This window comes from Mixophyes fleayi, chromosome 10 (genome assembly GCF_038048845.1).
Source record: "Mixophyes fleayi isolate aMixFle1 chromosome 10, aMixFle1.hap1, whole genome shotgun sequence".
Classification (NCBI taxonomy): domain Eukaryota; kingdom Metazoa; phylum Chordata; class Amphibia; order Anura; family Limnodynastidae; genus Mixophyes; species Mixophyes fleayi.
In genome coordinates this window covers 10765669-10791788 of record NC_134411.1, presented here as the reverse complement: position 1 = coordinate 10791788, position 26120 = coordinate 10765669, and the positions used below count along the sequence as shown (strand labels likewise).

General features: G+C 36.7%; 1 protein-coding gene across 4 annotated transcripts in view; it reads right to left on the bottom strand.

The window, feature by feature from the left end:
- Positions 1-23665, bottom strand: part of MUC2 (mucin 2, oligomeric mucus/gel-forming) — a 115809-nt gene extending 92144 nt beyond the window's left edge. For 3 of the 4 annotated variants that reach the window (XM_075187857.1, XM_075187858.1, XM_075187856.1), the window contains exons 1-10: positions 9283-9383; positions 8491-8560; positions 8211-8348; positions 6420-6584; positions 3797-3891; positions 3589-3715; positions 2878-3133; positions 2225-2271; positions 666-766; positions 268-419 (exon numbers count right to left, since the gene is read on the bottom strand). In XM_075187857.1, the coding sequence (XP_075043958.1) occupies positions 268-419; positions 666-766; positions 2225-2271; positions 2878-3133; positions 3589-3715; positions 3797-3891; positions 6420-6584; positions 8211-8348; positions 8491-8560; positions 9283-9357 (1226 nt within the window). In that variant the 5' untranslated portion in view covers positions 9358-9383. Of the gene's footprint in view, positions 1-267; positions 420-665; positions 767-2224; positions 2272-2877; positions 3134-3588; positions 3716-3796; positions 3892-6419; positions 6585-8210; positions 8349-8490; positions 8561-9282; positions 9394-10079; positions 10219-10713; positions 10832-11820; positions 11947-14209; positions 14427-15475; positions 15592-16955; positions 17047-17430; positions 17546-22361; positions 22624-23585 lie in introns of those variants that run through there. The other variant, XM_075187859.1, reaches the window with a different exon arrangement.
- Positions 23666-26120: the final 2455 nt, after the last annotated feature.

Genomic DNA, 26120 nt, shown 5'->3' with positions numbered 1-26120 from the left:
GATGGGCCGAACCCATTTAGGGGTCGATTCAATTCTAAAAAAATTTGCACAAGGTGTCTCCGGAACGTCCGTAAGACACCTCGCGCTTATTTTTTTCACAGGAATATCGCTCATTTTTCTCACGCCCCATAAAGGTGCGATGAAAAGTGAGCAATGAAAAAACGCTGCCTCAATGTTCCTTAAAACATCACGGCCAAATGAATTCCCACGTTTGATTAAACTTTGTATTTAAACTTTGACAGATTAGTCATGAACATTTTATATTACCATGTATTGCAGTCCACCTTGACCTGAGTCCCATGGGGGAAAATATCTTCATTATGGACACAAGGGCACCTGTCTTCAGGAACGCAGCCTCCAGCCCCATCATCTAGAAGTCCATTGGGGCAAACACAACCTGAGATGCACTCTGTCTGAAACTATGTTAGCAGAAAAAAAGAAGAATATCATTATTATAGGTAATGATAAACAATATGGAAAACAGTGTTCAAATTATGTATAGCATTAATATGTATTGTATGATGACAATGTCAGGATTTTTGCACACTGCATGAAAGGTTGTGATACAATAGCACATTTCTGTCAATGTCACTATGAAAACATTATAACATAGGGTTTAAAATGACTTCTAATGCAACAACAGAAAAAAGAGAGAATGAACGTACATATTCCACATTGAGTGTCTTGCAGCTCCTGTGCCTCTGGGCTCCCGATACATCTGATTGGACCTTGTTACAGTCAAAGTAGACCTTTCCTTTAGGGCAAGCTGGAAAGAGACCTTGGATGAGTCTTTATGTCTTTAATAAATAGATCAGGAGTGCATAATTCAAAGTGTAGGATATGTCATTTATGGATAGTTCATACTATTTATTATTATTATTATTTTTTATTTATAGGGCGCCACTAGCTATCCGTAGCGCCGTACAGGGACAGGCAGAAACACGATACAGGGTGAGACAGCACGGTACAGTTAACAAAAAGCACAGTAACTCCGAAGCTCAATGTACAGCTAGATGAGAGGTGAGAGCCCCAAGTGGGGTAGAGAGAGGGGTAGAGGGGCAGGAGGACCTCGTGGAAGAGACAAGGAGCTGAAGAGCAGAGTTAAGGTGGTGGAGAACTGAAGGAGAGGAGGCCCTGTTCGAAGGAGCGTACAATCTAAGGGGAGGGTAGGACGGACAGAGACGCAATGGTTGGAAGAGGGAATGGGGAGAACAGAGGCAGAGACGGAGAGGGGGGAAGAGGAGAATGAAAAGGAGGGAGGTAAGAGGGGGACAGGAGGGAGGGCAGGAGTGGAAGGGTGGTAGGGGGAGACTGGGAGGAGGTCAATTAGGTGGGGGACTGGAGGGCTCTAAGGAAGAGGTGGGTTTTTAAGGCCCGTTTGAAGCTAGACAGGTTGGGGGAAGTTCTGATGGAGCCGGGGAGTTGGTTCCAGTGGAGGGGGGCAGCGCAGGAGAAGTCTTGGATGCGAGCATGGGAGGAGGTAACCAGGGGGGAAGAGAGGCGGCGATCATTAGCCGAGCGCAAAGGGTACTAGGATACTAGGCAGTAACACTGTGGCAATAGTAAAACAAAACACTCAAAAATAAAAGAGATAACATGATATGGGCAGCACAGTGGCCTAGTGGTTAGCACTTGTGCTTCACAGCACTGGGGTCATGAGTTCGATTCCTGACCATGGCCTTATCTGTGTGAAGTTTGTATGTTCTCCCTGTGTTTGCGTGGGTTTCCTCCGGGTGCTCCAGTTTACTCCCACACTCCAAAAACATACTGGTAGGTTAATTGGCTGCTATCAAAAATTGACCCTAGTCTCTACCTGTCTGTCTGTATGTATATGTATATGTCTATGTGTGTGTCTATATTAGGGAATTTAGACTGTAAGCTCCAATGGGGCAGGGACTGATGTGTATGAGTTCTCTGTACAGCGCTGCGGAATTAGTGGCGCTATATAAATAAATGATGATGATGATGATGATGATTTGTTTACAGAGAGATATCCCACCTCCATCATCATTTAATTGTAACTCACAGTACACAAATAGCAGATACAACTGAATTAATTATTGTTGACTGTAAACAATATTTTGACTCCTTGGTAAAGACTGGCTATAATATATATATATATATATATATATATATATATAATTTTGTCTGTAATTGACAGCTATTATGTCAGTAGAGGCTTTCATAGGTGATATGTAAATTTATATTTGATGAAAAAACTTACCTTCAATGATGTGAGTGTTGCAGATAAGTTTCCCATTGTGGCAAGAGCTGGTTGAAAAGACAATGGAATACCTCATTACCATTTTTATGTCAATATTAAATGAGCAACTTATTCAGCTATTAAACACAAATGTGGTGGGTGGGTGTATGCCTATAGAAAACATTTTTGTGCTGATTATATTAGTTACTTAAAGAGGAACTGATCATCAAGCATTAGCTTTTGTGTTTTAAATAGTACTTTGCAGATTAAGCAAATAGGATGTTCTCTATCTCTTAACTAAACTCTTAACAGTATGGGCCTGAGTCATTAAGAAAAGAAAGGTAGAAAAAGGAGTAAATTTTCTCTGGGACAAACCATGTTACAATGCAAGGGGTGCAATTTAGTTTATTATTTTGCACAGAAGTTAAATACTGGCTGTTTTTTCATCCAGCACATAAATTCTTGATAGCTTTATATTTACATGGATGATCTAGGACATGCCCTATCCCAACTATAATTCTGTCCCCACATTTTAAATTTACCTCCCCTTCCAATGCAACATAGTTTTGCCCAGGTGCAAAGTTACTCCTTTTTTATGCTTTGCTCTCCTTAATGACTCGGGCCCTATGACTTTCAATGTCATAACTGGACAATCTGTATTTTTTAACACTTACCAACGTTCGTCCTGTTTGTAGATAACCTCCAGCGGGTTCAGGTATGTGCCATGGTAATAGCATGAGCACTTGGCTATAGATACACACTCGTCCTTCTCATTCAGGTACTCTCCATCTGGACACCCGCAGCCATCTACTGCAGTGAATATGCTAGAACAAGCTTTCTCTCCCTCTGCCAAGGAACGACAGGTTGGCTGACAAGTGGTCAGGTTATATAGATAGACTTGGGAAGATGGGCAAGAGGCAACGTCCTTATCTGCCAGGGATAAATTAGAGAAAATATGTTTTTCACAGTACAATACAGCGGGATCACATAATGTACATTTTTCTGTTTGCATATGATACACATTTAGCTAATGTAACTTGACAGATTATATGGAGCTACATGTAAGTAAGAAGACGAATTGCCTTTTTATTCTTGTAAGTATACAACCTTTGTATAAATGTGCTACATACCTATGGATTAAATTTATGCAATGCTATTTATAATGTATGAGTAACAGGAAATTAATATACTACCATAAGTTAAAAAGTAATTTACAGTAGTACACAGAAGAGGTCACTTAAGATTGTGACTGAAATAAGTAAGAATAATAACTTATCTGGAGGTAGAGTAAAAAAAACAACATTTTTTTTGTCATTTCCAAATGTCAGAAAATAATAAAGTTGGTGATAGCCACTATATTATTTATTTGGTGAAGCTGCTCTTACCACAGATGCCTTTTCTCCATCCCCACAGGATGATCCCTTTAGCAGCGCAGGCTCTGACGTAGGATGAGAGAGCTGCACACATGCAAATTTCACTGTTTTTACAGTTACATGAGTCATAACGACATCTCTGTCAGGTGAAAAATAAGAAGGAAACTGTAGCAAATGAAGGTTGATATGAGCGTATGAGTGTACACACAATGGCACCTACCTTTGCATATTCAGTTGGATCTATTGTTGAATGACATTTGGCAAAGTGAGACTCATCTTTTTCCAACATAGAACACCAATAGTCTGCATAATTTTCTAAAAACGACAAGGAGTGGTGCAATGATTTAAAGATAAATATGTGGTCAAGAATTTTTTACAGTCTGTATGTTAATTGCTAGTAACAAGTGCTACCGCTAAAGCTGGGTACACACTACACTGTTTTCGTCCAATAATCGGCTCAATCAGCCGACATACGACCGCTCGTTCAAAAGTCAGGTCAGTGTGTACAGTGACGCGATGGTCGAAAGTCTGCCCAAATGGACGATTGTCGCCCCATTTGGTTGGTCGTACCATTTAATATTTTCGTTCCAATCTCGTTTCTGCTGTGTAGTGTGTATAAACTTCCGACCGATCCACAACAGTGAGTACGAAATTACAGCCATTGCTCACAACAACATGGCTGTAAAAAGTCGCTAAAGGGACGTCTGCTCTTCCCTTTATCATCCTAAATAAGGCTAGTGTGTATGCAGTCCATGGACCAAGCGATCGGAACATCGATCGCATGTAAAATCGCTCGGCATAAAAAGTTGGTCGAAATTTCTGTAGTGTTTACCCAGTTTTATTCCCTGGAGCCAGGAACTAGCACAGCGCCTTTGATCATCATCTGATTGGAGCTAGGAACCAACTCTGTGCCTGTACTCGTGAATATGCACCCCCACCTACAGCTAGAATCTTATTCTGCTACCTTATGTATCAAGTATACCCCAAACCAATTAGAGTTTTGGTCATGGGGCCATCTTTACTATGTGTTACATGTCATTTGTTTGTATCATGATCTCCGCAATGTACAGCACTGCATAATATGTTGTATTTGATTTATACATAATGGGCCTGATTCGTTAAGTGAAGCACACTGAGCGCAATGTGCGTTTGTTTTAAAACGCACATAAATCGGGTATATGTACACTGGAATTCAACAAGGATCGGCTCTGAAGATACGTGTGGTGATGAATACGGGTGTAAGTCTGCTCTACTAGACAAGACACTGTAAGATACTTCCAATACATATGTGGAATATAAACTCACAAAAGAGCACACAGGAAAAGGAAACTATTCAATTAATGTCTCCTGGTAATAATATAGCCATTCATGATAAAAAAATTAAAACATGAAAAAATGTGAGGGGGAGGGGTATTTATTTTTTTCCATGAAAAACATGTATTAGGATGTTATGAATGTCTACTCTACATAAAATAATTTTTTACATTTGCTTCTGATTGCAAACACGTCATAGCATGCTTACACAGCCGTCATCACTAGTAATCAGTACTTAGACTAGACCTGTACACAGGGCCGGATTAATCATAGGGCTAACTGGGCTACAGCCCAGGGGCCTCGGCATCCAGGGGGCCCTTGAAAGTGCTCAGCAGCAGTATTGATCGGTCGGGGCGGGGGATCCCCCAGCCCGATCAGTGCTGGGGTACTGATCGGGCTGGGATACTGCAGTACTTCCCCGGCGCGCTGTAGTCTCCTTACTGAGTGAGACTCACGAGATCTCCTCAGTAAAGAGTGTACAGCGCGCCGGGGAAGGAGGTAAGTGCCGGGGGGGGGGGGGGGCGGCTCGGATCACGGGGGGGGCGGCTCGGATCACGGAGGGGCCCTCACGGGGGAATGGAGGCCCCCTTAGCCCAGGGGCCTCCATTCCCTTAATCCGGCCCTGCCTGTACATGGAGCAAGAGATATGTCTGAAAAACAAGGACGAATGAGTCGCTGCTGCGTGTGCTTGAGTTTGTCACGCCCCCTAACTGTACATTGACTATGAGCATTCGACCCTTCCCTGCCCTAACGGTAGGCTGCAGTAAGTGTCCTTTGCGCTAGAAGATGAATTGAACGTTGCCGTGTTCTGTGGCGTATTGTCTGGTTCTGGGCATGCGCAGAATAATTCTGCAGACTATACGCGCAAAATCGCCTTTTACGTCCCTTAATGAATCAGTCCCAATATGTATAAGTAAAAAGTAATAAGAGCCATCCCTAAAAATATTAAGTGAGCAAATTTCCATGATACTAAAAGTGCTCAACATTTAAATGGAATCAGCCAACGGATGTTTTAACTGATTATGGAATCTTGTAAAATATGTGCATATATTTACAAATAAAAAGGTGTAGGATTGCAAAACCTTCCAAATATTTTTATAATATAAAATATAAAATAAAATATTCAATAAAATATTTTATTGAAAAATATAGACCAAAATGTTTGTTGACATTTTATTTATGTAATAAGGTAAAATGAGAAGAAATTTTAATGGCAAGGGTTAGATTTTTTTAATGGTTTTTAATCAGCTATCAATATGCGGTGTTAGGGATTACAGTGCCTACAGCCTTGGGGTTGAAAAAAATATTTTAGCTATAACAGTCTGGCATAACCTGAGATTCCAGTTTGATATAATATATAACTGGTTACAATTATACAACATGTGGATTGGGCTTAATTAATTCCCAGCAAAATACCCCATCCCCTGTTAAACTCTTAAGTATATATATATATATATATATATATATATATTCAGAACCATTATAATTAGCATATAAATGCTAATATACGCAATTAAATTCACTCTTACTATTTTCAATACTGAGGCTGCATGGATCATCCAACCAGTCCGACATATCATGGCAGCTGGGTTGGGCCTTCCATGTGTTGGCAAAGGCTGATGCTGTGGCTTCTACTAGACCACCAGATGTTTCAAAATCATCTCCTTCCTTGGAATTGAAGTTTCCACAAAGACCTATAGACAAAAAATTCTCATCATGTTCTTATAGTACATCTAAGTTTCCCAAATGTAAGGTATTATTAATACCAGAAAAAAAATATCATGCACTATACAAATATTAAGGGCATTCTAAATCGAACAGCACTGTTTTCATGTAAGTTGTTTGGAAGCCCATAGATGTATTTGTTAGTGAGGTAAAATAAGTGAAATGCGTGTCTCACTTTTCAGTTTCTTGAATACATTATTGAACAGCAGTTCAAGTCTCATGCCTGCTGGTGCAAGATAACAACCCAGGTGGTAAATGTTCAAACCGTCTAAAAAGGAAAAGTGGAGGCGTTGCCATAGCAACCAATCAGAATCTATCTATCATTTTCTCGAATGTGCTAGGTATGTTAGCTAAAATCTGGTTGCTGTGGGCAACACCTCCAGTTTTCCTTTTTAGAAGGTTTGATAAATTTATCCCCAGGTTCCAAATTCATAAAAACCAACAGTCCTTTTTGTTTGAAGGATAGTCATTCCCAGATTTCAATTCAGGAATTTTAGGAATTATTCATATGTGGCCCAGTATGATCAACAGTGCACGTCATCATTTATGTTATAATCACCATTGTCTTTTTTAGTTATCTGTGGCATTTTTGTTACTAATTTCTATAACCAGTAATATTGTGGTGTAGCTAAAACCTCTCTTCCTGTATGATTAGTGAGGTTCCATTATCTGTAGAATGATTGCTCTCCTAGACAGCTGGTTATGTCATACAACCAATGCAGTGGTTTTTTTTCTAGACCCAGAACTTCACTACGTACTAGTGCAATTTTTGTGGAGCCCTGACAAAAGAGCAACACACTGCCCTGCTCTTAGGACCTTTACCAACTAGCACTTAAATGCAGAACCTGACTGTCATTTCTAACACATGTGTAAAGCATGTAACCCCATGTGAAAATAACACCCATTCTATATTATGTGTCCTTACCAATTTGAATTCAGGCCTGTGCTGACCAGTTCGAGTGACAAGCCTGGCATGACATACCCCGATTCTGGATCATATGCAGTCCTGTTTTAACTGTTGCCAACCCAGGCTATGAGCATTGATCCTATTTTATTCATTTTATATTTTTGGGCTGGAGAACTATGGGGCTTTTTTTTTACATTTATTCATAATTTTTACTAATAATTGTACAGGGGGATAATCTTCAGCAGCAGCACAAGTAGCTGCAAAGACTACACCTACAAACAGGTGTATCTGGAGATGAGACATACTCAGAAGAGACCACATTTCCTGGGCGTGTGCCACACTTACATGTGCACGCCCTTTCTGTACATAAGTTGCACTTGCAGGCCCTGATTCTGCCTTTCCAGGTGTAGGGGGCTGCAAGTGCAAGTTACACAAAACTCAAGATTCCACATTGTTTTACTGCACAAAGTAGACTTTTACTGAGAGCTAAATACCAAACTCTAAAACAGGCGCTGGATGTGCACATGCGTAGATTGTGATATCTTTTGGATTTTGATGTCATTTTTATTAGGCTGGAAATGTCAGCACAAAAAATAATAAACTAAAATAATTTCTGAACAAATGGCATGCACGATATATATTTTTGTACAGATTATTCAGTTTTGGTGATGGATACAATTTTACTGACCTTGCAGTCGTTTCCTTGCAGATTTCTCCATAGTGATGTACAGCTGCATTATGGGTAACAGCTGAATCTGCATCTGGAGACCATAGGTAGCTTGTACAATGATATAGGAATCAGAGGGCTGCAGGATGGAGAAAGTGGCTGGAAAATACAGGGATCTGGGATCAGCTGCTTTATCTCATACAGTAGAATTCACTGATAATATTAATATCATATTTTATGCTTGCATCTGAATACATTTGTCACCTTACATTACACATTGCAGTGTTATTGGAGATTTTACCTGTGACGTGAGGCAGGGTTATTTTAAGCTCATTCAATAACACTGTACCATCTGCTTTGAAGGACACAACCTAAAGAAATTAAGTGATATCAGAGTTATCTTGGTGCCAGAAAATTTAGTCACAAGCCCTAATTTTCTCTAAGTCTCTTCTCTTTTATGTTATTTGTTATACAGATAGGATATGGTATAGGGTAAGGCCACTGAGCACATCAGGTACACTGCAACAGTTGTCTAGGGGAGCAAAACACCCCTTTATAGGCATTAACAATAGACAATATAATTGTAAACACTTTATTTAAAAATGCTCAAGTCTCCTGTAAATCTAAGTACACACTACACGGTTTTCGTCCAATAATCGGCTCAATCAGCCGACATACGACCTCTCGTTCAAAAGTCGGGTCAGTGTGTGTATTGACATGATGGTCGAAAGTCTGCCCAAATGGACGATTGTCGCCTCATTTAATTGGTCGTACCGTTCAATATTTTCGTTCTAATCTCGTTACCGCTGTGTAGTGTGTATAAACTTCCGACAGATCCACAAAAGTGAGTACGAAATTACAGTCATTGCTCACGACAACATGGCTGTAAAAAGTCACTAAAGGGACGTCCGCTCTTCCCTTTATCGTCCTAAACAAGGCTAGTGTGTATGCAGTCCATGGACCGAGCGATCGGACCATCGATCGCATGTAAAATCGACATAAAAAGTTGGTGGAAAATTCTGTAGTGTGTACCTAGCTTAAGCTGTGAGTTTTTGACGTTGCTTTTTCTGGTCACAGATATTCATATACTCACATTTTGCTTGTTGTCTGTAAGGAGTATGACAGATTTTAGACAAGTCTCTCTCGCTGAAGAACTGCAAGGTGTCATCTCCCCTAAGAGAACATGCGATTCATTTCTTTTACCCTGCAATAGAAGGCAGCGCTTTCATTAAGAGCACAGTGAGTTTATTCTGCTAAATGCATTCACATCATTAAGCAACACAGTGACAACATGAATTATGGAGTTATTCTATGTACGATTGTCAGGATGAAACGTATAGAATAAAACAAGTAACAGTCAAACATATACTTTAGTAAATCTTCAACCTCACTATGATAAAAACCTAAACACCAATTAAATAACATTAACCTATATTTAGACCTTCTTAATTACTAGGACTTATATTGTGAAGAAATACTTAAAAAATATGTACTTTCATTTACCCTGAGCATTTTTGTGGGGTATGTATTTTAGTATTTTTCTTGATGTGCACGGCACATTTACTGTAACATGCTTGATTGTATCTTGTCTCAGCATAAAAGCAGACATAAATGTTTGGAATTGCACATCTACATGGTCACCTTTGTGTGACGGAAGCTTATAGGGCACAAACTGAGACATGTAGATGTTGCTTATGTTTAATACAAAGGGATCTCCATATTTAGTCCTACTGATACACATTTCGGTTTTTCTCTGTTTTCAGCTACTTATCATGCTTCTATATTGGCTAAATATACATAATGACTAGTAGTCAATAAGCAATATACATCCAGTTATGTAAAGCAGTTGGACTTCATAGTAAGCCATAAAATGATTAGAAAAAGTCTTGCCTTAGACAGCACATAGTAACAGTTCCCATGGAAAGTATAGGCCTTCCCGTCAAAACTGGTGACATGGGCACCTCCTTCAATGGAACAAACTCCAGGGCAGGCATGGTCGGTGCAGCTCCATCTTCCCGATTCACAGAGGCTGAAACGGAAACATTATTGTAATAATAAATCATACAAGACTAATGTGAGCTGAGCTTCTGCACATCAATAAGAGATTGATGACTATCTGAAAAGAGACACTTTAACTACTGCACTTGGGATAATCAGGAATATATGTATATTGCTGTCCCCTGTGACCAAATGCTTTTTCAACCATTTTCATATTACTCCGCAGAAAACGGTTTCCCTTATACATTTTTAACTCACTCTAATCTTTTTTTTTTTTTTTTATAAAGAATAGAAAGATTTGATTCATGTTTATCAAACTAAACATTCCCACTGACTGGAGGTTTGGGATAGATAAGATGAAGATAATGGTTCACAATGCTGATCATTAGGATGCTGCTATGAAACCTGCAATATATGTAATACTATAGAAATGCTATATGGAAAATTAGAGTGTGAGATGCCTTTTGATAATAGTATTAGTTACCAGAGAGGTACGTTGATGACATCTACAATGTTCTTTCCTTACCATTTATCGCAGTCATTTTGCATTGTTTCTCCTGGTGCATACAGTATCCCTCGATGTTTGCAGTGGCACTCGCTAACAGCCACACAACCCTTCTCGGTGTAATCATCCTGCACAGTGCCTGAAAATAGTACGTTTCCAAAATGTGATTTTGTTCATCTGTACAATGTACTATTTCTATCCATACTTGCTTATATTTACATCAGCATAATAAAAATCTTGCAAATTATAGTATACACAAGGCTATCATATTGTAACAATCCCCAGCTTATAAGAACACCTACATGTAGAGTACCCTCCACTATCCTGCTCCTTAGGTGCAGTCCCACATAGTGAGAGATACTCAATACCCATAGTATTGTCTCTGAATTCCTCGCTCCTGTAATGCACAGTGAGGAAAGGAAGGATCTTCATTCTCTCACAACCTTGGGTTGCAATCTGCTACAAGTTGCAACCTACTTAGTATATATATATATATATATATATATATATATATATATATATATATATATATATATATATATATATATATATATATATATATATTATTCACTAGCAATCATTCTTACATCTTTATAATTAGCATTAGGAGATTCAACATCACCTGTTATATACTTTATATGGAGTGGAAAGAGATTTGATTATTCCATCTATTCGGGATACCCTTAGCCTATCTGATTTTTTTGGTTTCATTTTTAATAATTATCTTTAAAATACATCCACAATTTTCTTTTTCTTACCAAGTATTTGCAGTATATTGCAGATTAGTTGCTAAATTCTTTGCTAATGACATGCAGATTTCTATATTCTCTACCAAGCAGAATTATCCTTCTCAGTTACATAAAGCGATAAATAATATATATAATATAACAAGTGACCAGGTCAACATTTATTGAAGAATAAAGTTTTCTTTATTTAATTTTCCAAAATTTAAAGGAAACATTTGTGATATATATGATATATGGATATATGTGATATATAGTAATATTGTCTAGCACAGATGCAAGTGTAAATAAACAGACCAAATAGAGTTACTGACTGCTGTCAACTTCTGTTTTTATAAATGTACTTATTGCCACTTATTTATTATAATAATCCTATATAACTTACCAGCGGGACAGAAGCACCCATCCATATAGTGCTCTTCACACAGACTATGTATTTCCAGGTGAGAACAGGAATTCTTGCAAGGGGAGGCACTCTCTTGATAAATCATGTTTGCAGGACATTGCTTAGCTGGAAAATGCAATTGAAAATTATGTGGATTTCACTTTAAAAAAATAATATTATTATTAATATTTATTGTGTATAAACCTAATTATTACAATTATTATATTATATACATGTACATTTATTCTCAGTATCTGACATACATGTTTAAGAGCAAATAAACTGTATTTACCAAATATTTGAAAATATTTCTACTACTAGCAACGGGTAAGTGTCACTTGCTATGGTGTGTTTGACTAGTGTCAGAGCACCTTATTCCGTTCACTTTTTCGAACAAACAGATCAAGTGTAATGTATGCAGCAACACAGAGTATTTGAGGATATAAGTGTGTTGATCTTGTGGGAGGCAATGACTACTTGTTTGATTATGTTCGTGAGCATAGGGCAAAATGTGACTGGGACAGATGCAAGCGTTACACCTTAGAAGTCGGTGGCTTAGAACAAACAGATTAAGGGGAATGTATGCAGCAACACAGATTATTTAAGGATATAAGTGTGTTGATCTTGTGGGAGGCAATGACTACTTGTTTGATTATGTTAGTGAGGATAGGGTGACTAGGGCAGAGGCAAGCACTACAGTTATATAATGGAAGGAGCAGGGTCCCCCAGCAGCACAGAGTAGTCATGTGTGCAGTGCCTCCCAATAGTACAGCGATGCGAGACTCCTGTGAATCTGATGCAGAACGATTGTGGTGTCAAACGCACTTGCGTATAAAATGAAATTCATATATTCAATTTATTCCAAATCCGTACTCTGCATGGTGTTCCAGAGAATTTTACTTACTGATCTATAGATCTGTTTATTCAATGTGCCACCTTCACTACTTGCTTCCATCACTTTATTTATGTAACCAGCTGCCTATGTCAGCGACTATTATAACTCATAAAATTAAGCCAGAGGAAAATTAAAATCTAAGGCGTATGTTTGTAAGTTTATTTGCTCCTTTCTAAGGGGTTAAAGGGATTCTGGGTTATGCCCATTACTGTGTCACTGCGGAAGGTCACTTATGCCACATTATAAATTATCCTGGCTGATGTCTGCAAGACAAGTTGCTCGACCTCCCTTCCTATTTTTGGAGGTTTATTTGTACCCCAGGTGGGGCAGTTTTGGTTTGGGTTCAACACCCTTTGACTTGGTTGCCGTGTGCTATTTTTGCTCCTGGTGCAGGACTTTTTTGCTGGTAGTATGAGTGCCAACACCAGCTGGTTTAAAGTTTATGTTTTCCTGGAAAACATTGAGCAGTCGGTGTCCTATGCTTGGTGGATACACATTAGCTTTTTTATGTAATGGCTGAATCTGCATTCCTTTGCAGAGCAGGCTTTTGTTTTGTTACAGGCACCGTCCTTGGCGGTGGGGTGTGTTGGTTGCGTTCCATCAGCCCAGAGGGGATGCAGGTTCTCGGATGCTTGGGATAAGGATAAGGCATACCCAAGTTTAAGGATAAGGGTGCGACTGGGTTAAACGGTTCCCCATGTATTGATATCGAGAGGGGAAACGACCATCACTGTGATATCAGTAGCATTGGTCCTAGCCGAACTGCTTACCCTTTTCTCCTCCACCATACAGTATTTTGTATTTTAATAAACTCCTTTATTTGCCAAGCTTTGTAATGTATCATTTATTATTAGTATATTGTAAGAATGGAGGTAAAGAAGGGGACTGACTATTATGTGAGAACATCAACTGATAAGCATTTTATTGTAATGATATCCTGTGCAGTGCTGGTTCACAAAATATTTGGAAGCATTCACAAACTGTGCTGTTTACAGGACTCAGTAGTACCCTGAACTATAGTATGTCTTTCCTCCTCTCCTCATTAGCACAGTACATGGTGCCTGTATGAGCATGTATCACACAGAAGTTTAATGAATCTAAAGTTTTTCTTCATTAGGCTCACAAGCAAAAAACAGAACAAAGAACCAAATGCAATTAATCTTTAAATGAATAATTATTAATATGATTTCAACCCTATATCCAAAATTGATACAAGTGGTTCACTATAATAAGGGTGTTTGGGGCCTTAACAGGATACAAACCTTCCTAATTAAAATTGTCATGTACCTACAATTTATGTTGGCTTATTACTACACTTTGGTCTCATTGTTTGGTGTATGTCTTAATAAAAATATTAACTCAAAAATGGTCCAAAGTATATGTTGTGTCAGCAGAGTTATAATAGGTGATCAATAAAGTTATGTGGCGTATGGGCCTAAGGCTTTAATACTACGCATATAATTGGTATTGACTGTATAGTGAAAGAATGCTTACGACAAAAGTTGTCCCTTCTCCAGTTCCCTGGGCGTCCTCCAACATGAGAACACTGTCTGGAATACTCAGTGATAGTGCTGCAAAGGCAGAAGGAGTCTTGAGACTGATCACAGGAGCACATGTCCAGCATGCAGGCCTGGATATAGTATTCCACATTCAGACGATCTTGACAGTCTGAAAACGTAGAGTGTACCAGGTGTTCTTCACAGATAGTGCGCTGAGGAGGAAATACTGTGTGAGTCAGCATTAATAATAGTTTCTCTGAAAAACATCATCAATATACCTTTGGCCATTGTATCCCAGTTATGGAACAAAATAAAAAAATATATATTATGGTGCATTAACTTTTCTTCTGAAGTAAATCCTTACAGCACCAATGCTGTTCTGTGCAGTATATACTATGTGTGTAAAAACTTACTGACACTAAAAGCAAAGCTCAAAATAAATGTAGATATTTTCCAATTTTCTAGTATCCAAATTGAGATAAAATCATAATCACGTTCAAAACAACACAAATATGGAAGATAAAAGTACTGCAGCAGATAGACATAGATAAACAAGCTATTCATGATAATAAACATAAAGCCTAAAAGATTATTTTGTTCTGCTTTCTATGACTGCCCTTTGGGACATTTGCACGTTTGAGCTTTTGACGAAAAAAAATAAAAATATATATATATATATATATATATATATATATATATATCTGTCTGTGTGTGTGTGTGTGTATGTTAGGGAATTTAGACTGTAAGCTCTAATGGGGCAGGGACTGATGTGAATGAGTTCTCTGTACAGCGCTGCGAAATCAGTGGAGCTTTATAAATAAATGGTGATGACAATGATGATGCATTACAGCAGTAGGCCCTTAGATCTGATCCTGACCCAATTTGTTCTCACTGAGTTCATGTGGTTTTCTTTTGGGAGCTTGAATGTTCTTCAGTAGTCCAAAGACATGTTAATAGGCTTCTGACTAAATTTGCCAGGTGGATGATTTATTGGTAGGAAAATTAAACTGTGCCCAGTTGGGAGAGGGTCTAAGGTGCTTGGATAAAGTTATCTGGCACAGTGTAATGACATAATGGCATATATTGTAACTATATAAATAAAGCATGCTAATAACAATACATTTGCTATTGACACAGGATAGAAAAAGGTGCATTTTTTTGTCTATAGGACAAAGAGAAAAGCAAATGTTGCTATTATTATTAGCAGCTGTTAGTTGGTGATCATACAGTATGGAAATGTATAATTCTTGATAATACTCACATATTGGAAACATTGTGTTTTGTCTGTCTTCAGGGTCTCATCTGTGTCTGTACAGTCATCATTTGGGTCATGAATATTCTGAAGATTTCCAAATTGCACCGGATTGAGAATGATATCTGAGGATTATAGATGCAATGAAACATATAAGTACATACAGTACATAACTGCCCATACACTTTTAGGTCATATTACTTGGTCTGATCACTGAGTGACAAGAACTCTCTCCAATTTAGCCACCCGTATGAGTCATACAAATGGATGGGTCCAATCAGTCAGAGTCCAGGCTTAGTGATAGAATTCCTTGGGGTTCCTTTGGTTGATGATTGCACACAAATCATGGCCATCATCCCACTTTTTCACCAGTCCCAATCAATGTCTCATCAAACCTTATGACTAGAATTAAAAGCCATGCTGAGTCCACAAACACAGTAAATTGTAGCAAATATCATCTAAAATCTATCTAAATAGCTGTGTGTATAGGAATAAATCTGAAAGTGGGATGCGCCACGATATAAAATAATAAAATATAAAAAAATATAAAAAATACCCTTAGATGGCGGAGTGTGTGTAATAGCAATTTATTCTATATTCTCCAAAGATATACAATTTTAATAAAAAAATAGGTAAACAATATGAAAATATTAAAATGAAATATATATAGACCTAACAAACAGATCATGTAAGAATAGTGTCTGGCCAGTACACTTATAGATAGTGTACTCATATGTTGAGTATAGCTGTCCACCAGCGATGGTCCAGAAATAGATATGTATCTATAAATCCTGGTCTACAATACATAAAATAAAAATATGTCTGTATGGATATATAAAAAAGTAAGATAAGAGCTTTAAGAAAAATATATTTATAATAAAAAAAGTATAAAATGGACACATATGTGTCTTTTGCTGCAGTGATCAGATATAATCTTATTCCTGTTTGAATTCAAAATATAATATTTCCGTGTTGGTAGGAGTAATAAGATAAGCTGTGTGTATAGGCACCGTTATAAATAAATGATACCACTAGTCCATAATTTTACAACAGCTATCTTGGTCAGCACAGTGCAGTTGTTGTTGGCTTATTAAAGGCTGTCTTACTTTTTTATACATTACTTGATGTGCAACAACAGAGTCTGCTTTCTTCTTTTTACTGGTCAGCTTGTTAAAGAGTAAATGACCAATTTCATAACATGCCAGTAAATATATTCCCAGCAACGGGCACACAAATAAATGCAATATCATAAGAACTACAATTTCCTGATGATGATTCTGTAATATTATTATTATATACATGATTATGTACTGAAATGCAAATTGTATGAATGTCACTATAACAAGCTGCTTATTGTAAAGCAATGCCCAGAGTATGTTGACATTGCACGCTCCATTGCCAGAGTTAACTGCTGTTTCCTATTTAAACAATAATAGTGACATATATTCAGAAATAACTTGCAGTGAACCAGTTCATCCAGATCACTTACCCCCAGAGAGGAATTCATTATAGCTTGGAACGCCATTATAATCCCCACACAGACCACACGTATAGTTGTTAAACTTTGGGTCCAACTCCAGCTGAGAAGAAGAAAATAAACTGAGTTCATCATATTACTGGCCCAAGATATTAATGGTGCACTCACACGCAAAATTGTCCTACAGCTCTCTATACCAAACTAAACTATTTAAAGTATGGTTGTATAGTATACTATAGTATGAAAGGGAACTGGCAAGTCAAAGGTGATGTCTTCGATATCTGATAACAAGAATGAAAAAAGAGTGTTGGAATGAGTGTGCTAAATCCCATGGATGGGATAGGGCCACCTGGCTGACAAGTTCTACTTAAGTTCTTGCCAAGCAGCTGTGGTTTGGCCCAGAATTCCATGCAAATTCAGCAATCCTCTGCATATTAAAGGAATGAGAATAATATTTGGCTAATGTTTTATCTGATGTGTTACTCACCATGACTGCGTCTTCCTTATTCCACATGAGTGTCAAGCCTGCCTTTGCATACACCTTGAAGTAGGCATCATTTTTGTGAATGAGGATCCCAAAGCTGTAGTAAGGTGTTTTGGCACTGCAAAATAATCATTCAAATTTGAATTAAAGAAGTCCTATAAATATGTAAAGGTATAATTATTTATTGAAAGAGACATGGATAACCAATATAATGTCCCCTAATTGTTTATATAGCTACCAAATCTCTGAAACTGTCAAATTCTATATTACAAAAGTGGCATTTCCAATGCAAAATTCAAGCATTCGGTTTCAAAAAATGTATTATAATTTGTGCCATTCCACATTTTTATCAAATGTCATTTACCATTTGTTTTTACATGCATTTTGGCATTTTTCTAACACTTGTAGCAATTGGAACAGTTTACTTGAATATCTTGTATTTTACTCTTAACTTGGTAGAATTATCCAAGCTGAGGATACTTCAGTTCATCCACAGAGTGTGTAGATAACGCTGTGACTTTATTCATTGCGTAGTTTTGGCTCCTGATACAAAAGGGTTAAACTGCTTGAATCTCTAATAATTCAGACTGTTATAAATCTTTATAGCTTCTTACTAAATTCTGTAATATGTTGGATTCCACCTCAGAGTGCTCACCATATGGTCTAAGACACATATAATATTTGGAAAAACCATTAAGAAACTCCACTTTAATTGCTTTATCAAGTGCACTACACCCAAGGAAACACCTTGTACAAATGTCAGTCATTACACTGGACCTTCCAGGAGACAGCTGTTCTATACAGTATGCAATGCTGTCAAAGAGTGTGGGTGTAGTTGAGGTCAGGTAAACATACTTTTAATGTTAACCCAACACATAATTTCTGGGTGGTAAAACTTAGAAGTCATAAATTTCAGTTTGATATGGGGCTGTAGGATAACAAAAACTAAAAATGTTCAACGGAAGGATATTGCAGAGCAAGCGTCATATCACCATATTAATATACATATTCCATACAAAGAGATCAACACTAATGAGTCTTTATATCAAGGGGCGAAAACTCCTATGGGCAACAAAAATGGGTGTTTATGCCGGCTATAGTGATTCACCCTATCAAGAGTTTACAATCCTTGTCCTGTTATCACAATTTTAGGACAGCGATAACAGAAAAAAATTATCCAATCTATTACTATTTGAATAAAGCATGTTTTCAATCATCAATTTTTTTTAAATATTTATTATGTAATATTTTAATCTGGTAATATTTTAATCTATCTTTGAACTATTTATTGTATTATATTATTTTTTTTTATTATTATCGCTCAGCTGGATGGTAATATTTTATTGATAAATGGCAGCGTGAATAGATAGGCTACTGCTGCAATAAGCCTTTAAGTAACACAAGGTCCAGTGTTTTTTGATCACAGTGGACATTTATTGTCCGTATAATTTAATTGAGGTCATACATTGTTCCACTTTATATATGAAAATAGCACTTACATGTTCAGAATAGCACATACTTCCACACATTTCAAATGGTTACAGAGGGACACTTTTAATTTGTTATAAAAGTGGGTATTTTTTCTTGTGTTTATAGACATGCACCACAGAAAACTTTAGGTCTAAATGTTCTTAAAACGCAGTCTACTAGACAGTAAACTGTTATAATATGCAGAGTGAATGACATAATTAAGACATTCACATTTACAGTGGTTGAAGCTTATCCATACAGATATATTATTCTATCCCAAAACAGGGATAATTGGATAATAAGAGAGACAGGGAATTTGAGTTTAAGAGACTTGAATGTATGCTATCTACTATAGAGTTGACAGGAGATTTAGTATTTCTAATTTATTTGAGTGACTATTATGTTAACAGTACATGGTGAAGTTAATGGATTACTATAATAATAGATATATTAAGCATATTCTATCTCATATCAAAGAACTTGTAATATATAAGGTTGTACCACTTGTAGGCAAACTGATTGGGGCCATATGAGTGCTCTTGGATACTGTACGCCCCATTTACTAACTTTGCCTTTAACTGCAATGTTAGTTTTGCAATGAACCAAAGCAACCAATCAGCAGTATTGTTTTTCTGTCTAGTGCAAGTTAGACAATGAAAGCAAGTACTTGATTGGCTACTATAGTTAAGTGCAGATTTTGGCCCTATTTGCAATTTTAGTAAACTAGCCCTATGAGTAGATTTACTGAAGTTTCTAAAAAGGAGGATGGAGGAGCTGCCCATAGCAACCAAGGAGATTCTAGCTATCTTTTATCTAGTACATTGCGAAAAATGATAGCTTGAATCTGACTGGTTGCTACGGTCAACAACTCCACTTTCCTTTCTAGGTATAGTAAATCTACACCCTAGTGGTTTATTTTTATTTATCAATAAAATACATTAGTGTTTCATTATGGGCAGCAAAGTGTTAATCCTGTTGCAAGGAGTGTAGGGAACAAGTAAGGACTTTCAACCTCTGCTGCTTTACATCTGCAGAGGACACCTGAGGAGAACCTAAACATTGAACTACTGCACTATTGAAAGTACTGTTAGGGGCCTTAGGGGTATATTTACTAAACTGTGGGTTTAAAAAAGTGGAGATGTTGCCTATAGCAACCAATCAGATTCTAGCTGTCATTTTGTAGAATGCACTAAATAAATGAAAGCTAGGATATGATTGGTTGCTATAGGCAACATCTCCACTTTTCCAAACCCGCAGTTTAGTAAATCTAGCCCTTAGTGCTCAGTCTATTCTATCTTGGCTCTCAGTCTCCCCCTTGACATAAATATCAGAGGAAATCTAATGTATGATATATTTCCTGTACAGTAGAATATTATTTCTCTGGTAATGATTACATGAAATGAATGGACGAGCTCTGAGGCTGGTGTGAGCCCGCTAACATAGGTACAAAGCCAACTGCTCTGTGATTGTGGAACCTGTCCTCTCTGTATACCCTTGTTAATAGAACAATCCTCAGAGAGGGGTAGTAAGTGTTACCACACTGCAGTGATATCGGGAAAGAATTCCATAACGTACATGTGAAAAATAGATTTGTGCTGCCGCTTTCTGTAAAGTAAAAGCCAGTGTAACATATCATTACTGAATCGTCATCTGCCTCACAGAACATCCTATGAGACTAATGTAAAGGAGGTTAGATATAGGATAAATTAAATATAACTAGTTCCTCTCTACCTGTCACAGATTGAGTGATTGACAGTGTAATTAGCTATAACACCATTGTGTGATTTGAAGGAGAGGTGCTATAAAGCAGTTGTGCTATTGTAACACCTTACAATGAATAAATCACTTAAAAGAGATAAATAGCTTAAAAGAGATAACACTAATAAAGCTTATCAGTGAGATTTTACAATGATTAAGATGACCCATTCCTTCTTTGTGATAATAGCACGCAGATGGCTAATTTGTAACATGGAGAGTCAGTGAAAGTAGGAAAAGCAGTAACAGCGTCCTTTGGTTCTTACCAATTATATTAGACTGCAACAGTCATTATATAGTAACAAGTGTAGTGTAGTGTTTTGAATGATGTATGACAAGCATAGCGATATATAACTCTATATGTAGAGATTTTTCTCATAAAGAACAATGAAGGTTATAGAGAGTCAGATAACAGCCCTTAGCTGCAAACAGTTACCTAACACATTGTAATGCAAAATAAGACTTTTGTTATATCACATACAGGTAATGACAACTTTAATTATAAGTTGGCTTCTAGAGCACTATGCAACAGCCTGATCATGACTTTCCTGAATATACATTTATAGCATATATTAAATAATGTCTCCTGATCTTACTTTGCCCAACATCTATTCAGGATATTCTCAGAGGTACCCAGGTCCTATTGAGTGACAAATTGCCCTCTGCATTGTATATGAGGAACATAAGCACCGATGGACTATACAATGAGAGCATTATAGCACCTCTTTGGCCTATAATTGCATTGGACAGAATATTTTGCAGAAGTATTGTGACTTTTTATATACTATCGGTAACTGAAGCAGCAGTGGTCACTGGTTGAGTGATAGATAGAGAGGTATGAGGAAGAGATGTAGGGACACAGGACAGATAAGGGATTAGTGGAGGTAAACAGGTTGTAATGATAACCGTTCTTGTTACAAGAAAGCACGTCAGCTACAATAACACTGCATGCAGCTATTTTTACGAACAAGTGCATTTGGGTGACAGGGAACAGCATTTCCCTTAAAATGATTGCATCACTGCAGAAGCATTTAGCAACTTGGGTTTCTATCAGGAAATAAATGTCATCCAAAATCAACTGTGTGCCACCTGATAAACGTAAAGTTTATATCATAAGGTGATCAGTGACATAGATATATATATATGGTTTATGTAATAATGATGACATTGTTATTTAGCAGTAAGACTGAAAAATGTAAGGTGGTTTTGTAATATCAAATATGTGAATATGTTGTTTAAAAAAGAGATTACTGTTTGTATCAACATGAATAAGAACTGAGAAATGCCATTTAGGGGTAAATTTATCAAGCTGCTAGTTTGAAAAGGTGGAGATGTTGTCTACAGCAACCAATCAGATTCTAGTTATTATTTATTAGTACATTCTACAAAATTACAGCTAGAATCTGATTGGTTGTTATAGGCAACATCTCCACATTTTTGAAACCCACAGCTTGATAAAATTATCCCTCACACTGCTACTAACATCCTTCACTATATGCAAATTTTAAACACATCTGCACATGGTCCAGGGAGAAGCAGAGAGCAGGACAGTTTTAGAAGAAGCTCTATGTGATATTTTGCAAGCACATATTATTATAGAATAACTGTGTTAAATATATATAAAAAAGGAATAATAAGCAGGGAACATAAATGAAACAAATCAGGAGCTGATGTTTAATAAATGGAATATAAAAATAGCAAAGACTCACATGACTCCATTCACCACCACTAAGCTGCTTTTCAGTTGAATTATGACATCTTTGATGGTGATGGTAATCTTGTCTATGAGTGGGTGACCGCTGTCCATTGACCGGTGGACATGGACAGAGAATTCCTGATAGGAGTCTCTACAGTCTGAAGCCAAGTTGTAGCTGCATCTGCCAGGAAATTGGTAAAAGTCCCCATCAAAGGTCTTGAAGTGATAGTTTCCCCATGTACTGCAGACGTAGTGACCGTGATTACGGACTCGACCTGTTAAGAGTTGGTATAAACGGGTGGTATTGGTAGCAGGTTAACACAGTCTGTGAATAAGGTCTAACAAATAGGCAACTTTATCACTGCTACAAAACTTAACAACTCAGGTATAATTACCACTTAAATTAACAATTTCACAATGATTTAGGATACAGTACATCCAAAGTATAAATCTATGCATCAATGAAATACACTCTATAATCTGGTCTATGGTTAGAGTGTAAGCTCATGAGATCAACACTACAGTACAGCCACATAAAGAATTAAATTTATTCATGTTAAGTGTTTACACCATAGATTCTACATAGGTTTAATGTAAGGAATAATAATAAGTGTAGTAGATAGGTAGAATAGCCTTCTAACAGGAGTGGTAGAGGCTAATATGGTATGGGAATTTAATCCATCTTTGGGATAGACATAACACTATCATAAATCTGAAAGCAGGATTGAATATGATGTGACGTTTCTAGGAATAAAACTGTGGTTCTTATCTGCAATCAGATTCTATGCCTATGATATGGAGGAGAGGTTAGATAAACGACAAATATGGAGAGTATACAAATATACAACATTTAAAATGTTTTCTAAGTATGAAGTTCTCCCAGTAAAGAAATCTCAAACTTTTTACCTTTTAATAACATCTTCTACATTATTCATATTTCCTTTATTTATAATTAACTATATTTAAATTCAATATATAAATATAAATATATATATATATATATAAATATATATAAATATATATATAAATATATATATATATATATATATATATATATATATATATATATATATATATATATATATATGTATAGATATAGATATAGAAATTCAGCAAGCATCAGCTCTGCGATCATTCCATTTATTTCAGATTGATGTCTTTTGTCAAAGTTCTAATAATATTCTTGTCCCACTGGAGATAATGGAGAAAACTGGAAGGTAGCAGATATCTACTGTACCTGGAATCACATCAATGGCACTTGAGAGAGCCAATGCCAGCAATAGCACCCACAAGCTGGCAGTCTGATACCCCATTGTATGCCCCGGGGGCGATGGACATTCAGTAGTATCAGACACATTGACACCTTGCTCTTTATAGGATTATTTGGAGTGTTACTGACATCACAGCAGGTGGGGCAGGACAATCTTTAATCTTTACAATCAAGGTAAACATTCTTTTTTTTCTGTCCACATGTTAAGCCTTGGGAGGTTTCTACTGAAATATATTAATTTCATTAACCCTGTCACTTCTAGACAAACATTTGACATACACATTGATCCAATGAGACTGTAAATTTAATGAACACAGTAATGACTATTTGGCATCACAAGTAAGAAGTATACAATATTACCCTCTATCTAGTTATCTTACCCAGTGCTATATGCAATGCCAAATCTTAGAAGCCCTGTTATTAACACTATAATTGTCACAATTTCCAAATAGCTCTTCTTAGAGACAACAATGCTTATCCTGTTGTCTCATGTGATTTACATGGTCACATATCTTCTTAGAGATTTATTATCTGTATACAGTAATTTGTCATTATACATTGGCATATAATATATTTTCATTATTAAATGTAAAATCTTAACTACATTTACAAATTCCAAACTGTGCACGCAGTGGGAGACAATAATTTCTGAAAAAAGCAAAGAGATAAAAAAATTTTTTACATTGGGTTAATTTAGGAATGAGCAGTACTATAATAACAAAAAGGCTGTTTCCCCTGTTGTGACATCCTGCTGTTACAATGCTGTGCTCAGATCTGTGGCTTGTGAATATATTTTTGATGGGGATCTGCATTTTCTTTTATTTATTTTAAAATGCCTGTTGGAACAAGGTAAGAATCTCACACTATATTATATTAAAAATTCTCTACGGTGTAAACGTGTAAATTTTGTCTTTACAATTGTTTTTTCTATTTTCTATCTCACTTATTTATACTCATTTAATATGGAGTGCTGGTTTAATAAAATAAAACTATATAAAAAACAGTCTACATTATGTGTATTCAGTTATTTTTTTTGTGGCATTAACTAAACCGCATCCACTTTTATTCATTAATAGAAGAGGCTGGGATACAGTCACAATATATAATCAGTGGCGGAACTACCATTGGTGCACTGGGGCCCATGGAGAACTAGCGAGCTGAGGCCAAGATTCCCATCTCCTCGCTTCCCGGTACCAGGGCCCACAGCTTGCTAGTTCCGCCTCTGTACATAACCACATATAACCTTATATAATAAGGAGTACAAAGAAAAACAATCCTACAGACAACTTAAAGCAACTTTTCAATCCCTCCATATTTACAGAATATTGTGGATATTTAGGTATACATGAACCAAAGTATATGGAATATGAAAATACAAAAAGATGATGCTCGAAGTAAAGGTACTTTCAATGTCCTTTTATTTATCTGAGTCATTTAAAAAATTAATATTAATCCAATAAACAGTAGAGAGAAAAAAAGGTCAAATTCAAAATAAGCAAGGAAAGAAGTTCAAATTTCATGGTAGTCAGTCCTTTAACCAAACTTTACATAGATTTCCATTATGGGATGTGAACCTATTCATGTCTAGTGTGTAAAATTCGATTTCTACAAAGTGAGCAATGAAATGCTAGATTTACTCTATCCTCTAAAGTCATAGCATTTTTAATAGTGCATAATCAGTGACTGAGGTACCACGGATAGCTGTAAGGTACAGTTAAAAAGCCAAGTGAATCTGGGTCCTGGACAAATACCTAGGGACACAGAAAGAATTAAAAAATGTTCGTTGTGTGCAGTTTCTCCTGCTACCATTGACTTATTTACATTCATGCATACATTCACTCATTCATAACATTGCAATCAGTGCTGCCAGCAAAATAAAGTACTGAGGGTTTAGATGGATTAAGTTTCCCAATATATCCTGTTTGCCAGATTAAAAAAGCTGCCAACATAGTCTATAGTGTCTTCTAAACATAACATTTAATTACATAGTTTTTGTTTCCTGTTAAAATAAAATACATCATTTTATTGCTAAAGGTAGCAATCAATTAGTATCCCCTTTGTGAGCTACCCCAAATGAAGTGAACTTGTATTTTAAGTGGCTTTGTCAAAATATTGCAGGATTTGTTATGTGATGTTAATAGCATTTTACATGAATATAATGTAATAGTTATTTCTTCTGCTTGCAAGCATAGGAATCACTTAGTCACTTACCCTTTAGGGCAGACTATTTATTGTTATTGGATGTGTGACCCCCTTGGAGTTAATAACTCCAAATAAATCTGCTCCTTTCGCATTAATTTAGCAATAAAGTGATAAGTTTATTGGGTTTAAAGGTCAGTGGCAGGTTGATGTTCAGTATTGACAATGTTTGCCACATATATGGTTTTATACAGAATGTCTGAAGACTGATATAGTTAATGGTAAACTAATGCCTTTGGTACTTTGTGCTTTAAAAATATATTTGACTGCCAATTAGATATTACAGTTATTTTATGCAATACT